This window comes from Hypanus sabinus, chromosome 2 (assembly GCF_030144855.1).
Source record: "Hypanus sabinus isolate sHypSab1 chromosome 2, sHypSab1.hap1, whole genome shotgun sequence".
NCBI classification, from domain to species: domain Eukaryota; kingdom Metazoa; phylum Chordata; class Chondrichthyes; order Myliobatiformes; family Dasyatidae; genus Hypanus; species Hypanus sabinus.
The window spans coordinates 138,618,615-138,632,336 of record NC_082707.1 but is presented as its reverse complement, the minus strand read 5'-3'; the positions used below and the strand labels follow the sequence as shown (position 1 = coordinate 138,632,336).

At 38.9% G+C, this 13,722-nt stretch overlaps 1 protein-coding gene across 3 annotated transcripts in view; it reads left to right on the top strand.

Moving 5' to 3' along the window:
• cdin1 (CDAN1 interacting nuclease 1) overlaps positions 1-3,471 on the top strand; it is a 165,719-nt gene extending 162,248 nt beyond the window's left edge. For 2 of the 3 annotated variants that reach the window (XM_059955833.1, XM_059955814.1), the window contains one exon: positions 626-3,471. In XM_059955833.1, the coding sequence (XP_059811816.1) occupies positions 626-776 (151 nt within the window). In that variant the 3' untranslated portion in view covers positions 777-3,471. The remainder of the gene's footprint in view (positions 1-625) is intronic. The other variant, XM_059955842.1, reaches the window with a different exon arrangement.
• Positions 3,472-13,722: the final 10,251 nt, after the last annotated feature.

Here is a 13,722-nt window from a genome sequence, read left to right as displayed (position 1 = left end):
TTTCAAAGATTCACAACACTATGAGGGCAAAAAATTCTAGAATAGTGACTCCGAATTCTGGATTTTCTCTCAAAAACATCCTCTCCACATCTATCCTATTAAGGTCACTCAGGATATACTTCAATCAAGTCGTATTTCATTCTTCTAATCTAAACCCTAGTGAATAGAAGCCCTGCCTGTCAAATTTTCCTTAAAACTTAGAAAAGTTTCAAAGTGCATTTAATACCAGAGTATATATACAGTATACAATCTGAAATTTGTCCTCTTCACAGAATAATATTTTAGTTGTTAGTCTAGTAAATTTCCCTGCAGTGGCTTTCTGTTTCCTGGTAGCCAGCCAATCTTTTATTCATGCCAATAAGTTTTCAGCTCAACATGAGCTTTTATTTTCTAAAGTAAAATTTGATGCAGCACCTTATCATTACCTCCTGGATATCTTCAATACAGCACGTTTTGTCAAGGGACAGCAACTTTAATTTGCATATTTTCACTTTGATAAAGCTATCACCTTCAATATGCAGATATTTATGTGAAAATTGTAAATAATACAGCCAGATGAGCTTAATTATCTGAGCCAAGTTTTCTGAATGTAATTTAAAAATAACCTTTTACATCTGATTTTCAGATTTGGACCCGGATTAGTGATCTACTGGTGCGGATTTGTTGATGGTTTGGATTGTCATCGTGAACGTGGAATATTATTAAAAGATTGCTTCCCTGAAGACATTATAACCTACCACCACACAACAGCCAGCATTGACAGTGGAAAGAGGTGAATCCGGAAGTAATTTTGCCTTCCTGCAGTGCTAACTGCTGGCAACATTTCTCCTGAACTTTAGTTGAACTTCTACTGCCCTAGGTCACCATAATACCTCTTTAGAAAAACACATTCAGTGTTTCTGCTTTACTTCACCAACACACTCTGTGAGCAGCCAAGAACTACAAACACGTACCTCTCATTATCAGCATCCCTGTCTGTGTCAAGACTTATAGATAGTTTAATCTTTCTAACATCCGAACTCTAGTTCTGGAGAAGGGAAAAACTCGGGCACTGGAAATGCAATTCAAAATTTTGGACTTGGCAGAAGAAAAAAAATAATTTATCTTAAACTTTGATTAATTAATAACAAAAATGACATTTTGCTGTATTTTAATGTGTTACTTCTGTAGGAGAATATCATGTCTGGTATTTGCTAGTTTGAGCTCTGCCTTAGAAAATATTACCAGGAAGACAGCAAAAATAGATCCAATTATGTGCTCAAAGCCTTGAAGAACTGTAACATCTCCATTGACTCTCAGTGATCTCTAGTCCATGACCACTAGAAGTGGAGAAGGAGAACTTGGAATGGTATTGAGAACTTCAAGTCCTTAGCCAGTAGCTCACAGAAACCCTACATAAAGTGGCAGAAAGTGTACATCTCAAAGCTATGCACATGTCTGCCTCAACAAGTACTATTTACCCTGTCTGTAGAAGAGTCTGCGATGGCCATCTCATACCCAACAAAAAAAAAACAACATAAAGCAAGTCATTCTCAATCCCAATGAAATGTAGAAGAGTGAGAAAATTTTCTTAAATAATCTTAAAAGGTCCTTAAATTCTTTATCTTCATTCATATTGGTTAATTATCATTTCCCTTAGGATATCTCTTTGTTTCAGTTTCAAAGTAGTAGGTGAGATCTGGATTCTGAGTGGGTAAGGTAAAAACTGAAAGAATGATGCTCCAAGCTGTAGATGCTATAAATGAAGTTACTTGTTCAAAGGTAGGAATGTAATTTCAGTTTCCACTTTAAGTAAAACCATGCCATTTCCAACTATGGCATGACAGTGAATGATTTGTGCAACCTTTTCGTTGCATCAATTAGTTCCATAAACTCAGCAAAAGTTTCACTCTGAGCGATTGTTTTGATAAGTATGTATGTTTTGGAAAAGCGTGAATCTAGATTTGGAAAATAATGTGGATTGTCTATTTATGTCATCTTCCTAATAACTGCTCTGTTCACTGCTAATGGACATGGAGCAAATTAATTCCAACTTTTAAAATGGCCACTTATTGTGAGAGCATTATTCTGTCTCTTATCCCTCTCTCTCCACCCAAAGTTGGCACTGAATATTCTGTAACCAACATAAAAGGTGTACAAATAAGTTTCCAGTTCAATGCAGCAACAACTGAAGTTGCAAAATTTTAGTATTTCCATCCCTTTGCCCTCACTTTCCTCTCATCTTTTTAACCATAAAACTCACACAGTGGAAAAACATTAGATATATTTTACTTGCTCTATAGCATCAAATATTTGCCATGGTAACAATGCCACCGACTTTTTGATATGAACATGAAATCCTTAGTGCTTTTTGATCCTAATTTATTCTGAAGTTTCTGTGCTTAGACGAACCTCTTGACTTACCTGCTGGTTATTGATTGTAACTGTTCTATTAAACACTATGACTGCTTTTTATAGATGTGTTCTGTAAGATCCAAGTATCATATACTTGTGAGTTGCTGTCTGCCGTGACTCTTTACTGGCCTGTTCTATAAATAGAGCTAAGTGTATGTCTTGTATACTTCAGTTAATGCACTTAAATGTGTGGTTCTTACGGAGACTGGGACTAACCCAGACTTCTCCTTTGAGAAATGATCACAGTTTTATGTGCAAGTGATGTTTATTGAGAAGTTGAGAGCTTAATAATGTACAAATATATAATAGCCAAAACTTAAAGAAGTGTACCGTGACTCCTTTGCAATGACAAGTGTTGTACAATTTTAAAAGAACTTCTCCTGAATGCCTTTGCCACAGAAAGCTGCATTCATGTAGTTTACAGTCGGGTAAGTGTTTAGAGGATGTGTTGGGACTGTCAGTGGTATAAAACCAAATGAACAGTTCAGTTTTACATGGTGTGTTGACTTATCCAGTCAAAAGAAATGTGTCAGGAATCAGAAATGTGTGTCAGTTTATTCAATAGATAGGATCTTCATTTGGTTCTTGCTTCTGAAACTCAGTTCAGATGAATTGAAGTGCTTCTGCTAACATTCTCTTCTATTCCATGACTAATTATGAAGGAGGAAAGCTTCAAAATAATTTATTTGGAAGTTTGCAATTTTGATAAGTTTGTGCATTTGCTTTGAAAGCATTTAAAATGAATGTGGTAACAAGAAATTGTCAATCATGTGTTGGATACTGATATATTTCAAGCCTGGGATTCATAAAGATTTAACCTTTCCAATTACATTGTAACTGTATTCATCTTAAAGCTGTTGGGGTATATGTCCAATCGAACTGTCAAATGAGGTTGCTCCTAATCCTGTAATCTTTTAAATAATAACTATAAATAATAGTGGATTGTTACAAAACAGATTCTAAGAAAAATGTTCAGTTTGGTGTCTGCCTTTCCTCTTATTGTTTAAATGTGGCTTCAGTATAAACAACAGCTTGGGTCATCTGTTTCAGCAATTGATCATTAAACCTTACTTAACGCTGTAATGAATCATCTCAGTTTGTTTACTTCTTTAACTTGACTCTGATTACTCCCATTCCCTTTTCTTTTGAAGGCCTTGAATATGGTTGCATGGAAGCCAGTGCCCTCCAGTACCAGACCCATGTATGTATTATTCCTCTTTGAGCCTCAACGGTATATTGCAGTCAATTGGACCACTGTTATAGCCAAACCCAATCGTGACCTCACAGCAGGAGGTCACTAGAATAGTGTTCAGCAGTGAATACCATGGCTGATTGACCTCTATCCATCATTCCTTCCAGCCTAGAAATACCCTATCGACATGTGATTCTAGGCCTACACTGCTTGTCAAATGAGGTCTTAGCACAGAAAGATGCCATTTATTCCAGAGAATGCTGGCTCCTTTCAATTCCATTTACGGTTCTTTCCATCTGGCACTGCAGACTGTTTCCTGCACTGCTTATTTAGTTCCCTATATAAAGTCATCTTTCTATCATGCTTGCCAAACAGTGAACTTCACATCATAATCACCAAGGGAAAAAAGTAGTTTAATTCACCTCTTGTACCTTTTGTTCATAACTTTAGATTGGTTTTCAGTGGTTGTTGAGCCATCTGCTAGTGGGCACATCTTTTCTGTACTGTACTTCCTTTTGCTAAAGCAGTAATGACCTTGTACACTTCTATCACATCTTCACTCAACCTTTAGTGGGTCAGGCAGCATTTGTGGAAAGAGAAGCAGTTAATGCTTCAAGTCAAGGGCACAACCTCGGAAATGATTGGCTATTGTGATAAAGTACCCTGGCCCTGAAGCATAAACTGTTCCTCTTTCCACAAATGCTCCTTGTTCTGCTGAACATTTTCACGATTTGCTGCTTTTATTTCAGATTTTTAACATCTGCAATTTTCTGATTTCTTTTTTCCTCCACTTAACATTCCTTGCTGCAAGGCAAAAAGACCCAGCTTTTCCAGTCTGAACATGCCTGGAATCCCTCAACAGTAGAAGTGTTCGAGTTGGATTTTTCTGCATCCTTTGTACAACCTTCATGTCTTTCTTAATGTGAGATGTCCAGAATTGAATGCAATATTTGTGACCTAACTGGTGTTACATAAGCATAGAACAGTACAGCCCAGTACAGGCCTTTCAATTCATGATGTGCCAATCAATATAAAATTACTCCATGTTCAATCTAACACTCCCTCAACCCATCCCTGCTACACAGTCTATAACACTCTTACTTCTACGTGCCTAGTCTTTTAAATGTGACTATTGTAGCATCCTTTACCACCACCCCGGCACTGCATTGCAGGCACCCACCACTCTGTATAACAAAGCCTACTTCTGACATCTCCCCTAAACTTTCCTCCACTCACCTGAAACTGATGTCCTGTGCTATTGGCCATTGCTGCCTTGCGACAGGAGGAAACCGTAGGTCTATAAGCCAGTATTCATCAGGGGATCAAAGATGGAGAAGGTCAGCAGCTTTAAATTCCTCAGTGTTATCATCTCAGAGGATCTGTTCTGGGTCCAGCACGTAAATACCATTATGAAGAAAGTATGGCAGTGTCTCTACTTCCTTAGAAGTTTGCGAAGATTCAGCATGTCAGCTAAAACTATGACAAGCTTTTATAGATGTGTGGTGGAGAGTATATGACTGGCTGCATCATGGCTTGCTGTGGAAACACTAATGCCCTTAAATGGAAATCCTACAATAATTAGTGGATATGGCCCGGTGCAGCACGGGTAAAGCCCTCACCACCAGTGAGCATGGAGCTCTGTCACAGGAAAGCAGTATCCATCGTGAAGGACCCTCACCAACCAGGACTTGCTCACTTCTCGCTGGTGCCTTCAGGAAGAAGGTACAGGTGCCTCAGGACCCACATCACTTGGTTCAGGAACAATTATCTCCCCTCAACCATCAGGCCAGAACGAGAGGGGATAATTTCACTCAACTTCACTCGCTTCATCACAGAACTATTCTCACAGCTTTGCACTCACTTTCAAGGACTCTTCATCTCATTCTTGATATTCATTGCTGATTTACAGTCCTGTGCAAAAGTGTTAGGCACATATATAGATGGGATGCCTAAGACTTTGCACGATACTGTATTTGTCAATATGAAGTGGACAGCAGTTTGTATATCTGGTGGGAACAAAGGATGTTGGGAGTATTGAGGGTGGAGTGCCGTGGGACGGAGTGTGAGACAGGTGACAGAGGAAGAGTACAGGTGATAGGGGTTGGCATGGGCAGACACACCCAGCTATGAAAACCAGCCAACGTAATTTAATTCCAAGCAATTGGTTTATCATTATAGAACGTTCTCTGCTGCTTCCAGTTCACTCCCCTCTCCCTTCCCCTTTCCTACTCTCAGTCCACAATAGAAACCTATATAAGAATCAGGTTCATCACCAATCACTTGTCATGAAATTGGTTTCTTTTTTGCGGCAGCAGTACAGTTCAAAATGTAAAATTACTACGGTACTGTACAAAAGTCAGGCACCCTAACTATATATACATTATGTGCCTAAGACTTCTGCACAGTACTTTATATTTTTTTGTATTTGTATAGTTGGTTGTCCTTTGAACAAAGGTTGCTTGTCCATACTATTGAGTGCAGTCTTTCAATGATTCTATTGCATTTGTTGGATTTACTGTGTACATCCACAAGAAAATGAATCTCAGAGTTGTACAGGGTAACATATATGTACTTAGATAATAAATTTACTTTGAACTTTGAAGAAGTGCTGGCTGTCCACTTTATCTGTGCCTCTCATAATCTTATACACCAATGTCAAGTTACCTCTCATCCTCCATCGCTCCAAAGATAAAAGCCACAGCTCACTCAACCTTTCCTCATAAGACATGCTCTCTAATCCAGGCACCATTCTGGTAAACCTCCTCTCACTCTCTCTAAAGCTTTCACATCCTTCCTCTGGTAGGGCAGCCAGAAATGACTCTCTTAGTGAGTTTGAAACATTGTTTTGCAGAGCTGCAACATTACCTTATGGCTCTTGAAACTCAATCCCCTGACTAACAAATGTAAACAATGGAGACCACCTTAACCACCCTATCAACTTCCATGGCACCTTTGAGGGGCCTATGGAATTGGATCTCCATGATCCCTCTTTCCTCTAAACCGCTAACAACCCTGCCATTAATCTTGTACTCCATCTGCCACTTTTCTATTCAACTGTGCATGCTGCGTAAAACAAGAAAATCTGCAGATGCTGGAAATCTAGGCAGCACACACAAAATGCTGGAGGAACTCATCAGGCCAAGCAGCATCTATAGAAAAAAGTACAGTCAATGTTTCAGGCTGAAACCCTTCAAAAGGACGCGCATCCTATCTATACCACATTGTAACCTACGAAAAACTATTACACTGTCCACAACACCTCCAACCTTCCTGTCATCTACAAACTTAACCCACCCTATCATTTCCTTACCCAGGACATTTATAAAAATCACAAAAAGCAGGAGTCCCAGAACAGATCCCTGCAGAACACAGCTACTCATCGAAATCCAGGCAGAATATGCTTTATCTACTGACACTCTCTACCTTCTGTGGACAAGTCAATTTTGAATCCTTGCTGCCAACTATCCATGGATCCCATGCCTAGTTCATCCACTCCACTCCAGTGTTGGATGATGATTCTGAGTAATGGTGTCTCATCCCAGTGTTGCATAATGATTCCGAGTAATGGGATCCCATCCCAGTGTTGCATAATGATTCCAAGTAATCGGATCCCATCCTAGTGTTGGATGATGATTCCACATAATGGGATCCCATCCCAGTGTTGCATAATGATTCTGTGTAATGGGATCCCATAATGATTCTCAGTAATGCTTCTCCTTTGGTACACTTAATCCAGCATCAAGTGCACATGGTTCCTCTGTTCCTGCACAAATGGCTACATACAGCACATTTTTGTCCACCGGCCAAAGTGCATCACTGCACTTCTCTGTTTTAAATTCTGTCTTCCAGTTTACTTCCCATTCCTGTTCTGTCAGTCTATGTCCTCCATTATGGAGACACAAGTGGTAAGAAACCCAGCAGGCCAACCAGTATCTGTGGTTCAACTCAGATAAAGTTATTCAATTCAGAATGTTAATTGTCCATTTCCCTTAGCAGAGTTCCTCCAGTAGCTTGTTTTTCATGATCTATTACTATTTATTTACTGTCACTCATCTACTATTTTAACACACTCATAACCAACAAATTACATACATTAAAGTGTTCCTATTGCTATCCCTAGGGAACATCACAGTGCACCTAAAGTGTGAAAACTGCTTACCACAGCTCTGCTTCCTGCCTCTGAACTAGTCAAATACTTATCCAGGCTGCTTCTGACCCTTTTATTCAGTTTTGCTGAACTTAGTTACTCAATAGATCGTCATTTTAAATTATTGTGACACAAAAACCCAGAGTGAAAAGTAATTTTAAAGAACACAGATAGTAATACCACAGAGCAGGAATAAGTAAGCACATGAAATACAGAGGACAAAAATGACCAAAATATTGTCATTTGAATATTAAGCCCCAACAGGTGCCATCTGTTACGTGCCTGAGTACAAGCAATTCCAGTTATGATCATTTCTTTGCAATTTTCTATTGTACTTGGGTATCATAATTGTGAAAGGATGCTTAAAATCCAGCAATAAATATAGAATATGAGTTCTAACTTTATTTTGGAAATACATCCAGTGCATATCTTCAATAGATGTTTTGTGTTTTTGCACTTTTAACATCAGATGAACCTAGTTTCTCTCAAACCATTCTTGCCCTTATTTTGATTCTGTGATTCATATGCATATCTAAAACACTAAAATCTATTAATTTAAATTGAGGATAAAGCATTCTGTATGAAGTTTGACCAAATTTTACTTGATTCATACCTACAATATTCAGGTTTTAACAAATAAATTAAGTAAGCAAAACAATTAAGGGATTTCCTTTAGACAGTTTTGACCTTAAATAGTATTAATATAAATGTTGGTTACATTTATTGAAGAATAACTTGGGAGTACTAACTGCCTTGTGATAGCATGTGAGATTGTGACTAATCTATGATATCTCCATTTACCATTTTGTCCTGTATTCCTTAATGCAGAAGTTCTTCAACGTTTAATTTAAAATTAACCAATAGCTAAGCACCTACTGTTTATCTCCCAATTCATTGCATGTAGAAATGTTTCCATGCATCTTTCCTGAAAAGCCCGTTCAAATTTTGAAAATCTTGTCCTCCAGTGAAGGCAACTTAATCATCAGAAATATTTTTCCCTGCCTATCTGATCAGTGTTTCTTAATATCTTGAATAATGGTATTAAATTAATCCTCAGTTTTCTAAGTTCCCAGAGTTGAATCTATAGTTTGTGGAATCACTCCTTTCAGTTTAGCCCTTCCAGGCAAGACATCTTTTTTGTAGGTCTACATTGCACTTAAGTCCAGTATATCCTTCCTAAGATGTGTTCAGAACTGAACACAATACTCTGGCTGTGGTCTAACCAGGGCTTTGTTCAACTGTAATTTAAAGTGTACCCTCTGGAAATTAATTAGTCCAGATATGAGACTACAGATACTAAAATATTTTATGAGGCAGTTTTAGATATTAGAATTTAAATTTAAATTCTAGACTTCTGCATACAGTGATCAGAATTACATTCACTTCTTTAATTATCTTCCATTCCTGTCCAAGATATTTTAAGGAGCAAAGATTTTCTCAAGGAAGTAGGAGCAAGACAAGTCCCTGAACGTTTGCTGTGATCATAGCTGATCTATGCTGGCCTGAACTCCTGCTCAGTTCTCCAGAATCCTAAATTCCTTGATCTTTCCAGTAGTAAATATAAAATATGAATTTTAATCTTATTTTTAAAGAAAAGTAGTATATCTGTCCAATAAATCTGCTTTAGCATTCCTATTGCATGAGTCAAGTTTGCAGTTTCCATTAGTTTCAACCTCCACTTCAGTTTTTCTCCAAAGCAAGTACTTCTTTCTGTCTTTTAAGTACACAACGTGGAAGGCATTACATGTTATTGAAACTTACTTACAAAGTTCTGGCCCTTAATCCTTAGCAATTTCATAGTTCCATGTATATTGCTTATAAACTGAGTATTCAAAAAAAATTAATAGCTATTACCATGTGGAACAAAGATTAATGGTTTGAGAACAGTGGCAATAGGCAAAATAATTCACTGTAATATTGGAAATCTGAAAGCTTGCATATGTTATTAATTAACTAGCCTCAAGATCTCACATTATCATTATTCACTCTGGATTGATTTTGTTTTTTTTTGTGTGTGAGGGATATCAAGGTTATAAAGAGGAGCACATTTTTTTAAATCAGAAAACTAAGTCATTACGCCAGAAATTCAAGAGTGTCAGGGGCAGAAGTGAGTCTATTTGCTATTACTAAGGAGATGATGCTTGGGAAGCTGAAAGGTCCACAGGCAGATAAGTCACCAAGGTTCTGAAAGAGATAGCTGAAGAGATTGTGCAGGCCTTAGTACTGATCTTTCAAGGATCACCAGATTCTGACATGGTTCTGGAGGACTGGAAGATTACAAATGTCACTCCACTCTATAAGAAAGGAAAAAGATATAAGAAAGGAACTTATAGGCCAGTTAGCCTGACTTCAGTGGTTGGGAAGATGTTAAGGATAGAGTTTCAGAGTGCATGGTAAAATAGACCAAAGTCAGCATGGTTTCCTTAAGGGGAAATTTTGCATGTCAAATCTATTGGCATTCTTTGAGGAAATATCAGTGAGGATAGACAAAGAAGAATCAGTGAATGTTTATTATTTGGGTTTTCAGAAGTCATTTGACAAGGTGCCACACATGAAACTATCTAATAAAATGAGAATCTGTGGTATTACAAGAAAGATGCTAGCATAGATAGAAGATTGACTGACTGGTAGGAGGCAAAGTGTGGGAATAAAGGGAAGCTTTTTTGGTTGTCTTCCAGTGACTAGTGGTGGTCCACAGGGGTCAATATTGGGACCACTTTTTAATGTTATATGCCAATGATTTGAATGATGGAATTCATGATTTTGTGGCCAGATTTGTGAATGATATGAAGATATGTCAATGGCAGGTAATGTTGAAGAAGCCAAGAGTCTGCAGAAGAACTTAGATTGGGAGAATAAGCAAAGAAGTGACAGATGGAATGTAGTGTGCGGAAGTGAATGGTCATGCATTTTGGTAGAAGGAGTTTAAGTGTAGACTATTTTCTAAATGGGAAGAAAATTCAAAAATCAAAGGTGCAAAGGAACTTGAGAGTCCTTGTACAGGAATTATTCCAGGGTTAATAAATGAGGAGTGTTTGACAGTTCTGGGCCTGTATTCATTTAAGTTTAGAAGAATGAGGGGGGATCTCATTAAAGCCTATCAAATATTGAAAGGTCTATATTGAGTGGATTTGGAGAGGATGTTTCCTATTGTGGGTGAGCCTACGACCAGAGGGCATGGCCTCAGAATAGAAGGACATCCATTTACAACAGATATATGGAGGACAAGTTATTGAATATATTTAAAGCAGAGGTTGATATGTTCTTGATTAGTCAAAGCATTAAAGGTAGAAGGCATGAGAACAGGGTTGAGAGGGGTAATAAATGAGCAATGGTGGAATGACAAAGCCAATTGGCCTAATTCTGCTCCTATATCATATGGTCTAATATTAGTATTTTAACTTTATCTTCTCGAAAGTGGAAGTTTTTATCTTGAAATGAATTCATATTGACTCACCTCTGTTTCTATTGGGCACCTACAATTTAATATTAGTCTCAATTTGTCACAAATTGTTCATGCTTACTTAAAGAACTAAGAATGAAGATTGGTTTGGGTGTCACGCACAAGATGCTGGAGGAACTCAGCAGGCCAGCCAGCATCTATGGAAAGAGATACAGTTGACACTTCGAGCTGAGACTCTTTGGCAGGACTGGAGAAAAAAAAGTAGATTTAAAAGGTGGGGTGAGGGGAGTGAGAAACACAAGGTGAAGGGTGAAACCAGGAGGCAGGAGAATGAAGTAAAGAGCTGGGTGAAAGAGAGACAGGGCTGGAGAAGGGGGGAGTCTGATAGAAGATGACAGAAGGTCTTGGAAGAAAGAAAGGGAGGGGAGAGCATCAGAGGGAGGCGATGGGCAGTCAAGGAGATAAGGTGAGAGAGGGAAAAGGAGATGGGGAATGGTGAAGGGGAGGCATTACTGTGAGTTCAACATCAGGTCTCACAGATATACAGGAGACCTGCTGCTCCCAGTGTGGCCTCCTGTATATTGGTGAAACCCAACGTAGATTGGGAGACCACTTCGCCAAGCACCTACGCTCCATCCACCAGAAAAAGTGAGATCTCCCAGTGGCCACCCATTTTTTAATTCCATTTCCCATTCCCATTCCAATACGTGAATGCATAGTCTCCGCTACTGTTGCGATGGGGCCACACTCAGGTTGGAGGAACAACACCTTATGTTCCGTCCAGGTAGCGTCCAACCTGATGGCATCAACATCGATTTCTCGAACTTCCAATAATGTCCCCTCCCCTCTCCTTCACCATTCACCATCTCCTTTTCCCTCTCTCACCTTATCTCCTTGCCTGCCCATCGCCTCCCTCTGGTGCTCTTCCCCCTCCCCCCACCCATATCTTTCTTCCATGACCTTATGTCCACTCCTATCAGACTGCCCCTTCTCCAGCCCTGTATCTCTTTCACCAATCAATTTCCCAGCTCTTTACTTCATCCCTCCCCTTCCTGGTTTCACCCCTCACCTTATGTTTCTCACTCCCCTCCCCCACTTTTAAATCTACTCCTCATCTTCTTTTTCTTCAGTCCTGCCAAAGGGTCTCGGCTCAAAACATCAACTGTACTTTTTTCCATAGATACTGCCTGGCCTGCTGAGTTCCTCTGGCATTCTTAGTGTGTTGCTTGGATTTCCAGCATCTGCAAATTTTCTTTTGTTTGTGATTGGATTGAGTGTATTAGTCTAGGTTTTGTTACCAAAATAACATTTAATTTGCACATATTAGTTAACGATAAATCTCCCAGTTTTCTGTGGAGAGCAAGCAATATTGCACAGTTGTTGGCCGGTTTGAATCACGCTGTCTTATAAAACTGTCAACTCTCCTTCATGCTCCTGAAAGTTCCACGAATATGCTGTGCCTACAATCAACTCTAATAATGTTGTGATGCCGAGGAGCTGTCCACAAACAAAAATATGAAATACAATAAATAGCAGATCCACTATTTGATAGCTTAATTATCATGAAATTTATCTACTTGTATTGCTACTCGATCTCCCCTGCAGAGAAAATGAAGAGTTAATTCTGTAGCCTTATTCTCACCGGTATTAAATTGTCAGAACTTTTCAAAACAGGAACAAGTTCTTGTTCTTCTTTCTCTCTTGTCTTTCAATATCCGTTCATACTTTGATTTTATCCTGTGCTATCTTCTCTTATACCATCCTTAAATTCCTGTTGGATTGGACTGTGGTTCTTTCCCAGCCAATAATTGCACTCACTAGTGTGCCAAAATCAGCATGCTCTTACAGCTATTTGTATTACAGAACATCTTCGAGCTGAGTGACTCCAGCAAAAATCTGTGCTGTTGTGTTGCCAGAAAGGAGTCAACACAGAAATTGCTTTGAGTTGTTATTTCACAGTGTTAATATTCCTCAGAAAAAAAAGGAAATAGTCAAGTCAGTAATGATAGCATGCTAAGAAACATTTACATTACAAATACGCAAACACAAGAAAATCTGCAGATGCTAGAAATTCAAGCAACACGCACAAAATGCTGGTGGAACGCAGCAGGCCAGGCAGCATCTATAGGAAGAAGTACAGTCAACGTTTCGGGTCGAGACCCTTCGTCAGGACTAAAAGAAAAAAGAGATAGTATGAGATTTGAAAGTGAAAGAGGAAGGGGGAAACCCGAAAGGATAGGAGAAGACAGAAAGGGATGAAGCCTAGAGCTTGGGAAGTTGATTGGCAACCCCAAATGATAGGCTTCATCCCTCCCACTCCTATCTTCTCCTATTATTTCGGGTCTCCCCCTCCCGTTTTCAAATCTCTTACTATCTCTTTTATCCGTTAATCCTGACAGAAGTTCTCGACCCAAAACGCTGACTGCACTTCTCCCTATAGATGCTGCCTGGCCTGTTGCATCCCACCAGCATTTTGTGTGTGTTGCTTGCATTACAAATAAGTGTGATTGATTTTAAGACTGCATTCTTAGCATGGACTTGTTTTTAGGATTATCTGCCATTCAGGTACTTTTTCTTCATGTATTT